General features: G+C 38.3%; 1 protein-coding gene across 2 annotated transcripts in view; it reads left to right on the top strand.

Annotated features, from left to right (window-relative positions):
- LOC134543003 (piwi-like protein Ago3) overlaps positions 1–16,609 on the top strand; it is an 84,013-nt gene that overhangs the window by 24,674 nt on the left and 42,730 nt on the right. For both annotated transcript variants that reach the window (XM_063387663.1, XM_063387666.1), the window contains exons 7-8: positions 15,040–15,205; positions 15,290–15,388. In XM_063387663.1, the coding sequence (XP_063243733.1) occupies positions 15,040–15,205; positions 15,290–15,388 (265 nt within the window). The remainder of the gene's footprint in view (positions 1–15,039; positions 15,206–15,289; positions 15,389–16,609) is intronic.

The raw sequence follows: 16,609 nt of genomic DNA, 5'->3' as shown, positions 1-16,609 counted from the left end.
GATTGGTAGTGTTGGTTTGGTTGCATACCATTTATGGAAATAACAGTGTAAACTGTGTATTGTGTTGATAAAATTTTATGTTTATTTTCACAATTTGACATGTTATAGTTAGTGTTGGGCCGATTACTAAAATATACTGATTCCGATTCCATTTTCGATTCTTAAATTAAAGGGTCGATTCTTCGAATCCGATTCCGATTCCTTAAATTTTATGTGACAATGTTCAACAGAGTAATATACTAAGAAAAAAGAGGTTGTTTATGATTTTAAAAATGTAGTTGCATTGTGGTTCATTTTTGTGCAGAAATTAACATTATATACAGCTTATATAATGTTAAAAAGTATGTTCATTACCATCAAGTTACGCTACCTTGAATTTCTAGCACAATTTGGCCTTTTAACCTTGCATATACAGTCAAACCTCTATCTATCGAACTCGCATGTATCGATTGTCCATGTTTATCGTATACTTTCTACGGTCCCGGCAAAATTGCCATACAACTAAGGTTTAAAAAGTCAGCTTGTACCGATGTTCAAATTATCGTTTTGTCCGCATTGATCGTACAAAATATGTGGTCCCGTCACTATAAATTATAATAGATATTCGTTTAACCATACAGATTTTGCAGAAATAACCATTTCTTAGAAATAAACAGTCATAAAAACAGTAACGATAGTATACAGTAGTAAAAATCAACTTAAATCTGCAGCCAAGTAATGGAGCACGTAAATATGAAGAAAAGACAAATGAACAACAACTTACGAAGAAATATGGATGATGTACCATAACTACAGTACAAACCCAATGGTTATCCTAAGATAATTACCATAAAAATAACTAAAGATTCTTTGTCGATACCATAATTACTACAGAAGCACATTTGCACTACAGTTACCGTAACAACCGAGATGTATATTTACCGTGACTGTAATGTATTTTTTTATGACATATTAAAAATAAAGAACATTATTGAAAAATAGGATGTTAAATTTTTATATGTACGTTTGGCACATGTTGCGAAGAAATAATGTGATCTAAAAAAAATGCAGTACTACTACGAAAAGCGAAAAGGGTAATCGTGGATTTTTAGGTTATGGCAGTCTCTCTCGTTTTTCAGTAATATCGGCCGAAATTAACAAGCGTATCGGAAGTCGGCAGAAATGCCAATTCAACTAAATATTGGCAAAATCGGCTTCTTCAGTACAGCTCTACATTTGATGACATGAGTAAACATAATTCAGACTTCAGGATATTGAAAAAGACTTTAATTTCCATGTAGATTTATTGTGCGTATGTTGTTTTTTTTGCGAGTGTAAATTGAATTAAGTAAAATACTTACATTTTTATTTATTTTTCAACTGATTTAACTTTAATGACAAGTAACTGATATATTTCTGACACTAAATTTGAGGTTGAAATATTTTTTAAAAATTCTTAGAGTGAAGTCCACATCTATTTAATGTCCGCATCTACTAAATTTTTTTGTTGGTCCCCTGAAAAACGATAGATAGAGGTTAGACTTGTAATACCCCAAGTGTCTTAAAGACTAATTAAAAAAGGTTAAAAGATTTGGAAGCTTTGATTACTGGGGCCCTCAATTAATAACTATAAAAGTCAACAACAGAGGCGACACTAGGAGTAAACAAAGAAAATTTAGGGACTCCCTACAAATACTTGGGAGTAAAAGGATCGTTATTATATATTAAATAAATAAAAACAACTGTTACGTCTATAGACTTCCTTATTTTATTAATCATTGTTCTTTCTTTTTTATAGATTAAATTTTCCTTAGTAAAGTCTGTTTTTCATTGATAAGTGATCTTATTTACATAACTCACAATTACACTTATTATATGATATTCCTTAACGTTATATACGATAGGGCCGGCCCTGAATGTATAACAAAAATTAAAATATTTAAAAACAAGAATGAAATTAAAATTGGTAACTTTAAAGGTTGTACATATAGTCCTTCCAAAACATAATATAAATTTCTTCTCCTCGAACTGCTTTTTACTGTCCGCTGTCTTAACTGGGTTACACTATTTCTGAGTTCGTGAATAAAAAGATAGAATTATGCGGGTATCACCCGGGGCTGTAGGTAGACGGTGATCGAGGTAGTAGGCCTAATGATGTTGGATTCTGCGCAGGAACCGACTCCAGAGGTTCTGGCAGAGGATTTTGGTTGCCCCAAACTTGGAACCCTGTCTGAAACAGAGTGTTGGTCCTGGCGCTCAGGAGAGGGTGTCTCGTCTCCGCAAACTCGAACCACGATTCGCGGTAGCCACGGAAGTCATCACGAATAATTAGAAAATAATTTATATAAAAATACTAAGTTTCTCTACTTTCAAATAAACTACTGACTGGTTAATAATTTTAGCTAGGGACTCCATCCCTCTAGTCTGAGAAGACTACATAATATACGATGTCGATGATTCGCCGAAGATCGCAGATACAAACTGTACCAGTCAGTCAGGAGGCGCGCACCGAAGTAAGTTCAGAGCGGGATATCACCAGAATATCATAAGCGCGGGGTCTCTAGAGAATGGGAGGGGGGTTAGGCTCTTAGCCGAAAATTACCGAGTCCACCCGAAGGTGTCTGGCATAAAAAAATTAGATCTTACTGGAGTGACTGCGCGACTGAGGCGCTATCTTTGGGTGGCGAGAAGAAGTACTAATAAATCGACTAGTGACCGACGAGAGTGTCAAGCTAGGGGGTAATGGAGTAACCAGTGGTGCCACCTAGCGGCCTGAGACATAAGGAGGGGAGAGAGGTTGTCGTTACCTCCGCGCGAGCGCGGTAGTGTCGGTGCTGCCGACGCCTCACAAGTGGCATTAGTTATCACAGCCGTCGCTAGATGTCGCTAAAGTCCAGAATCGTTACTGCGGCTGTCAAGCCTGAGATGGCCTTGACTTCGGTTAACGTCCCCGTGCGGTCGTCGCTCCTAGCCACACTTCTGAGAAGAAAGTGGTGGGTGAGCAGGAGGAGGAGGATGGCTTCAAAAAATGCATGGTCTGTGGGACACAAGGCCCACGGGATCCTGTCGTGTCTTGCTGCTAGTGAACCCTAAACCGATTCGTGACAGAGTTAGCAGGGCTCAGCACTGCTTCACAAGCTGCTGTAGGCAAAAGAAGTCACGCGAAGAAATAAAGTTACCGGCCCCGACGTGCCTGGAGGCGGGAGAAATATTAGCCAGAATGCTAGCCTAGCATTAGGCTGGGAAAGAGAATCAGCTCGCCTCTGAGAACAGAGGCTGAGACCTGGCCGTAAAGGTAATAAGATGAGAAAAAAAAATAATATTTCCAAAAAATATTTAAGATTACAAAATTTTAAATAAAACGTGCCTAAATCCCTAATACATGGCACATACTCCCCCGCGTTAAAGCGGAGCTTAGGGGAAAGCAAAAACAGAAACAAAAAACTTCAGTAGGACGAGTTACCAGGTTCGCCTGTATCCTACTACTTACATGCTAACACACAAAAAAAAGATTAAACACTCTTATGAACTAATGTGCACATTCTTAATGACTAACATGATTAAATTCAGTATCTTAAATAAAATTATTAACTTAAGTGGCCACTTAAACTAACACCTTATATTAAGTTTTCTTACAAACTAGTACCATGGATTTTTATTGTTACTTAATGTTACTACCTAGGTTTTGTATTCTTCGGTTAAACTCCTTATTGAGTCTTAAATATATATAACTGTATGGCATGCCAAGGCTTAGAGAAAGTAATCGCTCCTATTTTAAATTCGGATGCGCTTTCTTAAGGTGGGAGATGTGCGCTCGTGTCACATACTCTCCGGAACTGGGGTCGGCTAGACTCACAGTCACTGGGGTTAGAAATCGTTGGATCTGTAATGGTCCAGTCCAGCGATACGATAACTTGGCCGATCGCTTATCGATGGCCTTACTCTGCGGGTGTGCTTTGCACATTACCGTGTCACCTACCCTGTAGGAGTTAGGGGAGCGGTACTTATTGTACATTCTCTGACTTGTTTGGTGAGCCAAATTTAAATTCCTGCGCGCCTTTCTCCAAATCTCCGTGATGTCCTTGGGATCATCCGGCAGTAGATCTTCGAGAGACCAAAGATTGGAAAGGGGTGTGTTGGGCTTATAAGTAAACATAATCTCAAATGGGGTGGATTTGTGTCCTTCATGTCGGGCATAATTAAATGCCATCTGTAACCACACCAAATTACTGTCCCATTTTTCCTGCGCATTCGCGTGGAACGCTATGAGCGCTGAACAAAGATTTCTATTAAATCTCTCCGCGTGCGAGGGTTTAGGGTAATATGGCGATGTCGTCACATGTTGTATACCATGCGAGAAACACATGTTCTTGAAAGTTCTGGATGTAAACTGTGTTCCGTTGTCGGATACAATTATGTTCGGTAATCCTGAAGTTTTAAAAATGTGATTTTGTAATGCACGCACAGTGGTGTCAGCTGTAGCCTTACGGAGTGGGATAAGCCAAACAAACTTCGAATAGGCATCTATGCCCACAAGAAGCATAGAGTGTCCGGAATTGGATCGAGGAAATGGCCCTACAAAATCAATAAAAAGTTTTTGCATAGGTCTTTCGGCTACTTCTGAGGCAAGAAAACCGTACTGTGTATTTTGTGCAGGTTTACTTAGTGCACATAGCTTACATAACTTAACTCGCTGTGTAATGTCCCGGTGCATTCCTTCCCAAATAAAATGGCGTCGGATACCTTGAATGGTTTTATAAATACCTAAATGAGCACCGAGAGGTGAACTATAGTAATACAGTAGAATACCGGTACAACGTACCTCATTATAACGTATATTTCACTTTAACGTATTTTTTTTAAGTCCCCGCCAAAAATCGTATCTTCACCATACAAAACGGTTTCAGTTTAAAGTATCATGTTTTCACTATAACGTATAAATTCTACTAGAAGCGTGGCATTACTACACCATAATTTACTTCAACTGGTAAATAAATTTCCAGCTAAATGATTAATGTTGTAGAACAAACATACACAAATACCACCGCAACGTATTTTCTAACCTCTAAATTCTCAAAACAAAGTTAACAAACAGTTGCGCGCACTACCATGCATTATACCGTACGTAGTATGCAACGTGAGCAACACAACACCATTCGATACATCGAAACACGGAAGTTTGAGAGAAGTATTAATTATTTAGACAAAAGTGTTACGCTACGCTAAAAATACTGTTGATGTCTGTGCCGGGATTGTTATTGTTGAGTTTATTTTCAGGTTACGTTATTTAGATATCGCATTGTATTTGTACTACAATATGAGTGATCCTGGAGATAAAAAGAAACGAAAGCAATTCACGCTTAAGGAAAAAGTGGAAATATTCAGAGAACTAGACAAGGGGGAAAAGCAAGTCATAGTTGCAAAGACATATGGCCTTGCGGCTCTCCTGTAGCTATTTTTTTTTAATATTTTTTTTCTCTCTCTGTAAAGATGATATGTATGTATGTTTCAGTACTTAGTACTTTCAGTACTAAGTACAAAAACTTGAGGTCCCTGTAAGTACTTAGTACTGAGATTCTACTGTATGTGAAAATCATATCACGCAGATTTTGTGGAAGAACAATTTTAAGGTGCCTTGACTGTTGTGTACGTTTTTGTAGAAGACCTTTAGCTAACTTATAAAATTTCGGAGCTGTACCAGTTTTAACTTGTTCAATTATTTTTGCCAAATATGGGTCGGCTTGTTGATGTGTTTGTATGTCCTGAAAAGCTAAGGGGAAATCGGTTAGGAGTGCCTGACACGAAATCTGAGGTTCCTCCTGAGATATTGTTTCGGAGGGGTTCTCGAACATTCGAGAAAGTGTGTCAGCCACAATGTTTTGAGTACCGCGAATATGTTGAATATTAAATTTGAGAGAAGAAATTTTGGTGATCCACCTTCCAAGTTTTCCTAATTGTTTAGGGTGAGCTAACAGCCAAGCGAGTGCCTGATTATCAGTTTCCAATATAAATTCCCTATGTTCCAGAAACTGTCGGAATTTATCAATACCAAAAACTACTGCTAAACATTCCAACTCATACACTGAAGATGCTTTCCTTTCCTGAAAAGTTAATGTACGTGAGGCGAAGGCAATGGGTTGCCTGGCGCCATCTATTTCCTGAGACAATACCGCCCCTATAGCAACACTTGAGGCGTCTGTTTGTAAAATAAAGGGTTTACTAAAATCTGCCATGCGCAGAACAGGTGGATTCGCTATAGCTTCTTTCAAGAAATTAAATGCCTTGTCTTGTTCAGGACCCCAAATATATTGTGTATTTTTCTTACGTAATGCATTCAAAGGTGCCGCATGCTCGGCGAAATTTGGTATGTATTTGGCATAAAAATTAGCCATGCCAATAAAACGAGCTATGCCCTTTGTGTCTTTAGGTGGTTTGAATTCCCTGATCGCCTGTGTTCGTTCTGGATCAATTGTAACACCCTTGTGTGATACCAAATGTCCAAGAAAAGAAATTTCGGAAGCAGCAAATTTTACCTTTTTTGTATTTACAGTGAGGCCTGCCTTGCGCAGTCTTTCAAGGACAAGCGTCAGATGCTGGATGTGTTCCTCAAAACTATCTGAATAAATTACAAGATCATCTAAATAATTGTAAACAAATTTAAATTTAAAATCTCCTACTACTTGTTCAAGAAGTCGTGTGAGTACTTGAGCACCTGTGGCCAAGCCGAAAGGTACCACATTATACTGGTAAAGATTCCAAGGTACGCAAAATGCGGTAATAGGTTTCGAGTCTTGCGTGAGTGGGATCTGATGGTACACCGAATTGAGATCGAACACACTGAAATACCTGGCCTTACTAAACCAATGAAAGGCCGAGTTCAAATCTGGGAGGGGTGTTTGCGGTATTTTAATCTGTTTGTTCAGTTTTCGATAATCAGTGACGAAACGTTGTTTCGTGCCCTTGGGCACTAGAAATGCAGGTGAACTGAAAGGAGAATTAGAAGGTTCTATTACCTTATTATCTAACAGTTTCTGTACGTGTTTTCTAATAATTTCCATTTTAGGACCTAAAAGTTGATAAGGGTGACTTTTGACTGGCGTGGTATCAGTCAATTCAATTTGATATTCAATAAGGTTAGTTCGACCTAATTTCTTAGTTAGCACATCTGAAAATTCATTACACAAATCTCGAATAGCAACTTGTTTACTGGGCTCGAGATGATCCAGGGACAAAGAATTTCTCTCGTCAGTGTTGGTAGAAACATTAGTAACTTGTCCTGACGTTTTATTTTCAGGTTCTACGAATGATATGACAAAATTTTTATTAAATTTAAATACAAAACTTCCTGCTTGTAGATCAATTAAAATACCTGTTTTAGCGATGAAGTCGGAGCCTAGAATAAGCTGCGTGGCTAAGTTTTCTGCCACAAGAAAAGGGAAATTCCAAGTGAATAATTCTATCCTGATTTTCACTATAGCCACTTTGGATATACTAATTGGTTCGTCCGCTGCAGTAAAACAGCGCACATCCGTGACTTCTGTTTTCAGAACCTGCTTGTTCTTCTGTAATTCCCTAAACAAATCGCCTGAAATAAAATTACGAGTAGCTCCTGTATCTATCAGACCAATAATTTGATTTTTGCCAAACATTGCTTTAGTGTATGGTAATACAGTTCGGACGTGACCGAAAATGTTGTGACACTTACGTTTTCCTTTGTTAGTCAGGCTAACACATGTTTTGCAAATTCTTGTTAATTTCTCAGAATTTTCTTTATGATTAATTTGCTGTGTTATAATCTTCTGTTTGTGTTTTCTGTCTTTTTCTGTGTATTTCTTTCGTTTATTTTTCTTGTGTTTTTGTTTTCCTGTGTTATGCCTTTTTTGATTTTCATCTTGTTTTTGTGATTCGTTAGTATGCACATTATGAACAGAAAATTTCCTCTCGGATGAAGTTTTAGGTGGACCAGGTAGAAATTTGCCTGGCCACCGCCTTACGCGTTTTTTGCCTTGTTGAAATTTGGTTTGAAATTTTTGTGGTTACATTGCTCAATGTAATGTCCTGTTTGCTTGCAATAATTACAGAAAGGTGTTTGTTGTTGTATGTTCTTGTTTGAACCATACTTATTATTTCTGTAGTAGTTTGTTTTCTGTTGTGGGTGGCTATTCTGTTGTTTCGTGTATGGAAAACTATTTGCAGTTTCTGCCTGAGAATCATGCTTATCCACGGACTTCGCTGACCTGTTTCTCTGAGTGTCTGCATATTCGTAACTCATGGCCTGTTTACAGAGTTGATCTAGTTCTACAAAACTCCGTGGCCTAGCCTGGAAAACAGCGCGTGAGCGCTCTGCCTGATTTAGTCCGTCTACTATGCAACTAACTATTTCGCTCTCTGATACGCCCAATCTGAGAACCGCCGCGGCTTCTCTGATTGATGCTACATAGTGCGGCAATGCTTCATTACTTCGCTGTAGCCTGTTGTACCATTCCAAACGGTAATTTGTCAAAAGTCTGGCAGGTATAAAAAAATTCAAAATTTCTTCGTGGTATTTGTCAAAAGAGTAACTATTTTCTATTGCTTGACTCGTTCTTTCACTCAGTGGTGGTTGGGTGTAGGGAAAAACTATATCCAATACTGTTTGTCAGGAATGCCCCCTTTCTGTCTGATTTTAAGTAAGTGCCTTATGAATTCGATTAATTTATCTGGGTCAAGACCACTTGTTTCTGGAAAACCAACAAGTAATCTCTCGACTGGATGGGCAATTTTCCCATAACAGCTATACTCAGCCGCCCTTGGCGTAACTGGTAATGTTGTTTCTGGTTGATTCTACGTTGATGGCGGAGGTGGGGGTGAATGATGTGTAATTTGCGCGGTGGGGATGGTAGGGATCGGAGTTCCTTGCCCGGATGTCAATAAAGAATGAAACTGGGAATATGGATTAAAATATGACTGGTTTGTGGCGAATGGGAAAAACAAATTTTGCTGTGTTAAAGGATGCGGATTTGCAGGCAAGTTACCGGAAAATGTGACACTGGTGATGGGAGCTGTAGAAGCATGTATGCCTGAGGGAATTTGAATGGTGGCTGCTGGGATGGGAGGGGTTGAAACCGTGATGAGTGATTGAGATGTTGATGTTGATGAAATGGGCGGAACCTGCCTTGTTTGACACAAAGATACTTGTGTGTCGGGTTGCCTTATTTCCTGAGGAAATTCCGGATTTTCACTCTACATTTCCTAGTGTTTCCATTCCTAGGTTTTCTGCCTGGGCATTGTTGGCCCGGAGGTTCTGTTGAGTTTCTAATTGGGCTGCCCTAGCTTTCAATTTAATTTGGAAGGCGTTTGTCTGTTGCAGACAACGATCTAGCTCTGTTCGATAAACACCATTGAGCACATCTGCGGAAAGTACCACAAGATTTTCCAGTTGTCTGGTGACATGCTCTAATCGCATAATGTGTCGCTTTACATTGGGCAAATTCTCTTCCACATCTGAATAACTTACGAAAGCAGCTATGTCGTAAAATTTGGAGCAAGCTATGTTGAATTCCTCGAGTATTTCTAAATTTAGATTATGTACTGAGGTAGGTAACTTATCACGTACTGCGGCTCGAAGCCTTTTTCGCAGCTCTTGCGCATTTCCAGTAGTTGGTAAATTACGCAACTGCAACTCGTAACTTAATTCATCTACTAGTAATAGCTCCGGAGTAATCATCCTGTCCGGATTCATAGTATTACACAAAACAAAACACTACCCTCTTAAAATTATCTCTTACTTTAAACTTATAAATACACTTAAATATAGCTTATGATTAAAACAATTGCTTTATTGCGTGGGAAGTATGTGCCTTCATAATTTATTATTATTATTACTACGCGCGTCGGGAAATGAACAGTGTACTCGGGTGTAACAAGCTGTCAGGTTAGCTTGCACAACACGGTACCTACAATGAACGTCACGTCAGCCGGCAGGACTGACCTTGGCGCGTAGCACCTTTAACAAGGGGAGTGTGGGGGGGGAGTATCTTGTCCAGCAGACACGTCTCTGTTGATAAGCCACGCGCGCGGGCTGAGTCGCGTGGGTGGGCAGCCAGCTGCCTCTCGGCTCGCGCTCAGATGTAAACACAGAGACTGAAGTGCAGCAAAACTTATGATAATTTTAAAATTCAAGGGTCAATTTAGCTACTACGTGTATCAGCGGGACAGTTCACAAATTACTTACTACAAAAACATTCTAAGTGACAAAAAAATATAAAAAAAAAATTTATTCAATTTTTTTTTTTAAATTTTAATTTTAGGTATGACCTTTCAAATTAGGTATGCCTATAGACGTAACCATGCTCTGCTACCATTTTGTAATACCCCAAGTGTCTTAAAGACTAATTAAATAATAAGGTTAAAAGATTTGGAAGCTTCGATTACTGGGGCCTTCAATTAATAACTATAAAAGTCAACAACAGAGGCGACACTAGGAGTAAACAAAGAAAATTTAGGGACTCCCTACAAATACTTGGGAGTAAAAGGATCGTTATTATATATTAAATAAATAAAAACAACTGTTACGTCTATAGACTTCCTTATTTTATTAATCATTGTTCTTTCTTTTTTATAGATTAAATTTTCCTTAGTAAAGTCTGTTTTTCATTGATAAGTGATCTTATTTACATAACTCACAATTACACTTATTATATGATATTCCTTAACGTTATATACGATAGGGCCGGCCCTGAATGTATAACAAAAATTAAAATATTTAAAAACAAGAATGAAATTAAAATTGGTAACTTTAAAGGTTGTACATATAGTCCTTCCAAAACATAATATAAATTTCTTCTCCTCGAACTGCTTTTTACTGTCCGCTGTCTTAACTGGGTTACACTATTTCTGAGTTCGTGAATAAAAAGATAGAATTATGCGGGTATCACCCGGGGCTGTAGGTAGACGGTGATCGAGGTAGTAGGCCTAATGATGTTGGATTCTGCGCAGGAACCGACTCCAGAGGTTCTGGCAGAGGATTTTGGTTGCCCCAAACTTGGAACCCTGTCTGAAACAGAGTGTTGGTCCTGGCGCTCAGGAGAGGGTGTCTCGTCTCCGCAAACTCGAACCACGATTCGCGGTAGCCACGGAAGTCATCACGAATAATTAGAAAATAATTTATATAAAAATACTAAGTTTCTCTACTTTCAAATAAACTACTGACTGGTTAATAATTTTAGCTAGGGACTCCATCCCTCTAGTCTGAGAAGACTACATAATATACGATGTCGATGATTCGCCGAAGATCGCAGATACAAACGGTACCAGTCAGTCAGGAGGCGCGCACCGAAGTAAGTTCAGAGCGGGATATCACCAGAATATCATAAGCGCGGGGTCTCTAGAGAATGGGAGGGGGGTTAGGCTCTGAGCCGAAAATTACCGAGTCCACCCGAAGGTGTCTGGCATAAAAAAATTAGATCTTACTGGAGTGACTGCGCGACTGAGGCGCTATCTTTGGGTGGCGAGAAGAAGTACTAATAAATCGACTAGTGACCGACGAGAGTGTCAAGCTAGGGGGTAATGGAGTAACCAGTGGTGCCACCTAGCGGCCTGAGACATAAGGAGGGGAGAGAGGTTGTCGTTACCTCCGCGCGAGCGCGGTAGTGTCGGCGCTGCCGACGCCTCACAAGTGGCATTAGTTACCACAGCCGTCGCTAGGTGTCGCTAAAGTCCAGAATCGTTACTGCGGCTGTCAAGCCTGAGATGGCCTTGACTTCGGTTAACGTCCCCGTGCGGTCGTCGCTCCTAGCCACACTTCTGAGAAGAAAGTGGTGGGTGAGCAGGAGGAGGAGGATGGCTTCAAAAAATGCATGGTCTGTGGGACACAAGGCCCACGGGATCCTGTCGTGTCTTGCTGCTAGTGAACCCTAAACCGATTTGTGACAGAGTTAGCAGGGCTCAGCACTGCTTCACAAGCTGCTGTAGGCAAAAGAAGTCACGCAAAGAAATAAAGTTACCGGCCCCGACGTGCCTGGAGGCGGGAGAAATGTTAGCCAGAATGCTAGCCTAGCATTAGGCTGGGAAAGAGAATCAGCTCGCCTCTGAGAACAGAGGCTGAGGGCCTGGCCGTTAAGGTAATAAGATGAGAAAAAAAAAAATAAAAAAAAAAAAATATTTCCAAAAATTATTTAAGATTACAAAATTTTAAATAAAACGTGCCTAAATCCCTAATACACGGCACAGACTGTAGTTAGACGAAACACGTGTTTAAACACTGCCAATAATCAAAGATGTCTTATGACGTTAATTGTAAATATTGTTATAACTTTACCAACTTTAGATACCTTACATTATCAACTCAATTAATTAATTAATTGTAAAAAAATAGGTTTGTATGGTTAGGTTAAGAATTTTATTTTCAAGCACAACTAAATAATGATCCAAATAAAATGACAATATAATCTCGTTTATACATATTTCAAGCGACCAGGGCAGGGCAAAAAAAAATAAAAAGAGAGAAATTTAAAAATAAAACTTTATTATCTCATTATGATGGAAATGACAAGAAACAAAATGCACCACACTAAAATGAAATGTCAGAGATGCTTACGTTTTAATATATTACCTAGAACTTAATTATCTCACTTGGTGAAAAGAATAAATCCATCCAGTCTTGCAGTTCTTCACAACAGTAAAGAGAAAATAAATTTTCGGTTCTTGAGTAAGAAAGTTCTGTGCATGTTTTAGCATCTCAAAATTTCCACATTTTATGGTGAGATTTTCTTACACAAAATATTTAAACTCTTGAAATAATCGCGTGTTAACATTTAATTCATTTCAGAAATTTATCGGAAACAATTCTGTTAAACTAACACAACTACTTTCAAAAGATTGTTTATGTTTGGTAATAAAAATTTACGAACGTTTCAGCAGCAATGTTTGGAAATTCAGATTAGCCAACTGCCTTTCCAAAATACATCTAACGTAAAACGAGCATCGCTGAACACGCACAAGAACGCCGTTTTACAGCAATTTGGTTATGTTGCCTTTAAACTTATTTTAATATGGTCGCAGTAATCCACTGTGAATTTGGGTAAAATCTCGTTCAAAAATTATTTCATTTTAATTCTTTAATGTTTAAAGTGCAGAGATGTGAAACATCTTAATTTTCACGTTCACGTCACCAAAGATTTGGTTCATGGCCGTATGGTTTACCATGGCAGGTAGCACAAACAAAAAAAAATTAGGTTGTTTACAATGCAAATGTAGCTGCCATGATCAAATAGTTAACGTTTACATTATTTTACTTGCCGTTTACATTTACTACATAATTTTCTTTAAACATTTATGGTTTTTTCTAATTATTTTTGAAGGTTTACTATTAAATGCAGTGCTGCTGCAACGTAATTTCCGAAAAATGCTTTCGCTTAAAGCGGGAAAGTAGATACTGCATTTGTACTGTAGGGAAAATGGCGGTGCAAGTAAATAAATACGTTAATCACCGTAATTCGTAAATCAGTTCCGTAAAAAAAGATTGTATTATGTAGTTTAAAAATTATATTTCCATGCATTTTAATATTTTCTTACTTTGTGTAGGAGATGTATTTTGCAAACTTAAAAACACTGCAGGAATCGGTCATGGTCGATTCCAAAACCATTGTATTCTGAATCCCACAATTATACTGGAATCGGTGGAACCGACCGATTCCGGAATGGGAATCTACCCATCACTAGTTATAGTAATTGGTTGAAATGTTTTTAGATAAGTATTTGTAGTTTAATATATTGTTTATCTTGCAAATTTTATGTGACAAGGAAAAGATATTAGGTTGGTCAAGGAAATGAGAGAAAATACAGGGAAATTTCATGTAATAAGTGTGTGGGAAGCCTCATGATACTAATGCTTAGTTTGCATCAATCGATTTGTGTTATGAAAAACCTGAAATAGAATTTTTGTTTCTGGAACCCATTATAAATTTCTAGTTTATGATTCTGAGAAAATTGAAGCTGTGGTGTTATATGTAACAGTGAACTACTGTTAAGTTTTGTTGGTTTATGTAGTCATTGTGGACTAGAGTTTGTGTTCAACAATTGGAATTGGGCACCTCCTGATACAAGTGCCTCACATTTTAGACGTACTGAGACTGATTTTTTATCTCCGCTGCAAACTGGTAAGTTTTGTAATTTAGTTACTGTTTCTTAGTGGCAAATTTATGGTAGGGGCAATCATTTCCCTCCCACCCCTGATATCCCTCTTAACTAAAAATAACTGGAGGTTTTTTAGACAGCAGAAATGCATTAAAATAGCCTAAGAGGATATTACTTTTCAAAATTTCTGACTCCCTATTCACTAGGGAGATATTCTATACCTACCTCCCAAAACCCTCAGGTTATCTGCTCTACCCCATCACCTTCTTCTTCCCCCCCCCCCCCCCCCCCCACCCGAACTGTGCACCCCTCCCAAAATTCGAAGTGTGCTACTTATTGGTTAGATTTCATGGCATAAGACATTTTATATATTTTTTAAGAGTTAATATTTTAATATTAGTTCATTTGAAGCTATATTTTTTTTAGGGAATTTAAATATTTTGCAGGCCTTCAATTTTAATTTATCCAGACCTCAGGCCTGACATTTTCTTTCCTTACTGCAGTCAACCAGCAACCCACTACCTGCTCTCCCATGCTTCACTTCCGGTGCCTCCTGTGACCCAGTGCTTTCATCCTGTGCACTGCACATTCACGCACCTATCACGGCTCTGCGCTGCGCGTCTTTTGTCACGTCCAGACTCCCATTTTCCGTCGCTCCATACACGTTCGCAGCTGCGTTTTAAGGCTGCCCGGCGCCATGTCCCGTTGATGTCAGCACGGCTCGCAACACGCCAGCAGTTTTTAATGTCCCCCCATCCCCTTTATTTACTGTATTTTCCGCTATGGCAGCTGTCACTTTTATCCACTCTACCCATATTTTTTTTTCCTTTCAAAATTTGTGTAATGATTGCTTTTTTTGTGAAACATCTACACGAAACAAATGCATTTGAAAATAAGTGCCATTTCTTGCCTCGCTACTGCAGTAATAAATTTTTTTAATTCTAGGGGTGAAGTTACTCGCAAGTTTCCTGGAAACTACAGAGAAGAAATCAGTAAAGGGCTAATTGGCTCGTCAGTCATGACAACTTACAACAACAAGCTCTACAGGATTGATGATATTGACTGGACCAAGAATCCCATGTCGACGTTCGTGCTTAGCAATGGACAAGAGGTGTGTTGCGGATGGGGTTCATTTTTCTATTATTTGGTGTGGATTAGGCTTCTTTATGTTATGTTTCACTCTTTGTTTCTTTAGGTCACTTTTGTCGATTACTACAAGAGGCACTACAATTTGCAGATCACTGACACACAACAGCCTTTGCTGATCACCAAGAGTAAATCAAAGAAAGATGGGGTGTGTATTGTATGTTACTAGATTTTATCATTATTTAAAATATAAATATATGAATATATTTCTACTATGTTTTTGTGAATAGAGGTTGACCTTGATAGCAAGCTAACTCCTACATTTTGACGTCAGTCCCCTAAAGCACGATTTATTTTTCCTCTTCACATTAGAATCACCTTCACCCACTTAATTTTCTATATCCACTCGTTTTTCTTACAGATGGACTGAGACTTGAAAACTCAAGCCAAGTTAAACGAATAGGAATAGCTAAAGCTCGACTTGAACCAAATGTCGAGTTTGTAGTACTTGATGGGACAATACATTGACAATGTTTGTCTTATATTTACTTGTGCAGCGTGTATTTAAATCACTTACCATCATTTTTTAAAACAATTAACAGTATAATTCTTGTATTTACATTCCTGAAGTTTTCTTATATACAGGTTGGCCACAGACCAGGAAAAGTCAGGGAGAAATTTAAAACAAATCAGGGAAAACTTGGGAAATTTTTGAGATAAGCTTGTTTCTGCATCGTTATGGTTTTTTCTATGGTCATTTGTTATATAAAAAAAGCTGGTTTAACTGTAATGGTTTCAGAATTGTGTAGGCATATTACTGCATTCGCCCAAATAATCCATATACAATTTTTCGTATAGTTATGTTTGGCAATGCGGCATAGCATAATGTTGGTTAAACTGCTGTTACTTAATGCATGACGGACATAGTGCTCGGGGTTAGAAAATGTGTGTTTTTGTGAGAAAGATGTTGTAATGATTACTTAAGGTCTGCTGGTTCAATTATCTATGGTGGCTGAAAAATGCTCAATTCCAGAGAAATCCTAAACTAGAACGATTTATTACTTATTCATTTACAAATATCACATAGAAGACATGTATTGACTTAAATTGGTGCTTGTGGTGAATTAACATAAACAGTTGGAACACAAATTGTTCTCTAAAATTTTCGCAATTACTCAAGCTCGGTGTGATTTTTAAGGACTCAGCTTGACTTTACAAAGATATTACTACTGAACTCGGTTCGACTGAACCCAAAAATTTGCAGACTTGTCCATCTCTAGTTTTTCTTCATCCTTCACCACTGCACAATCTTCTCCCAGAACACAGGATGTAAGAAGGTGTAAAATGTTCCAGGTGTTTATAGAAGTTTCCAAAACATTTCCAGAAGAAATTGAAATTTACTTATGCTTGTAGGCTGTGCTGAAAGGGA

The sequence above is a fragment of the Bacillus rossius genome (genome assembly GCF_032445375.1).
Source record: "Bacillus rossius redtenbacheri isolate Brsri chromosome 9 unlocalized genomic scaffold, Brsri_v3 Brsri_v3_scf9_2, whole genome shotgun sequence".
Taxonomy (NCBI): domain Eukaryota; kingdom Metazoa; phylum Arthropoda; class Insecta; order Phasmatodea; family Bacillidae; genus Bacillus; species Bacillus rossius.
The sequence above is the reverse complement of the archived record's forward strand: the minus strand, read 5'-3'. Positions and strand labels throughout refer to the sequence as shown.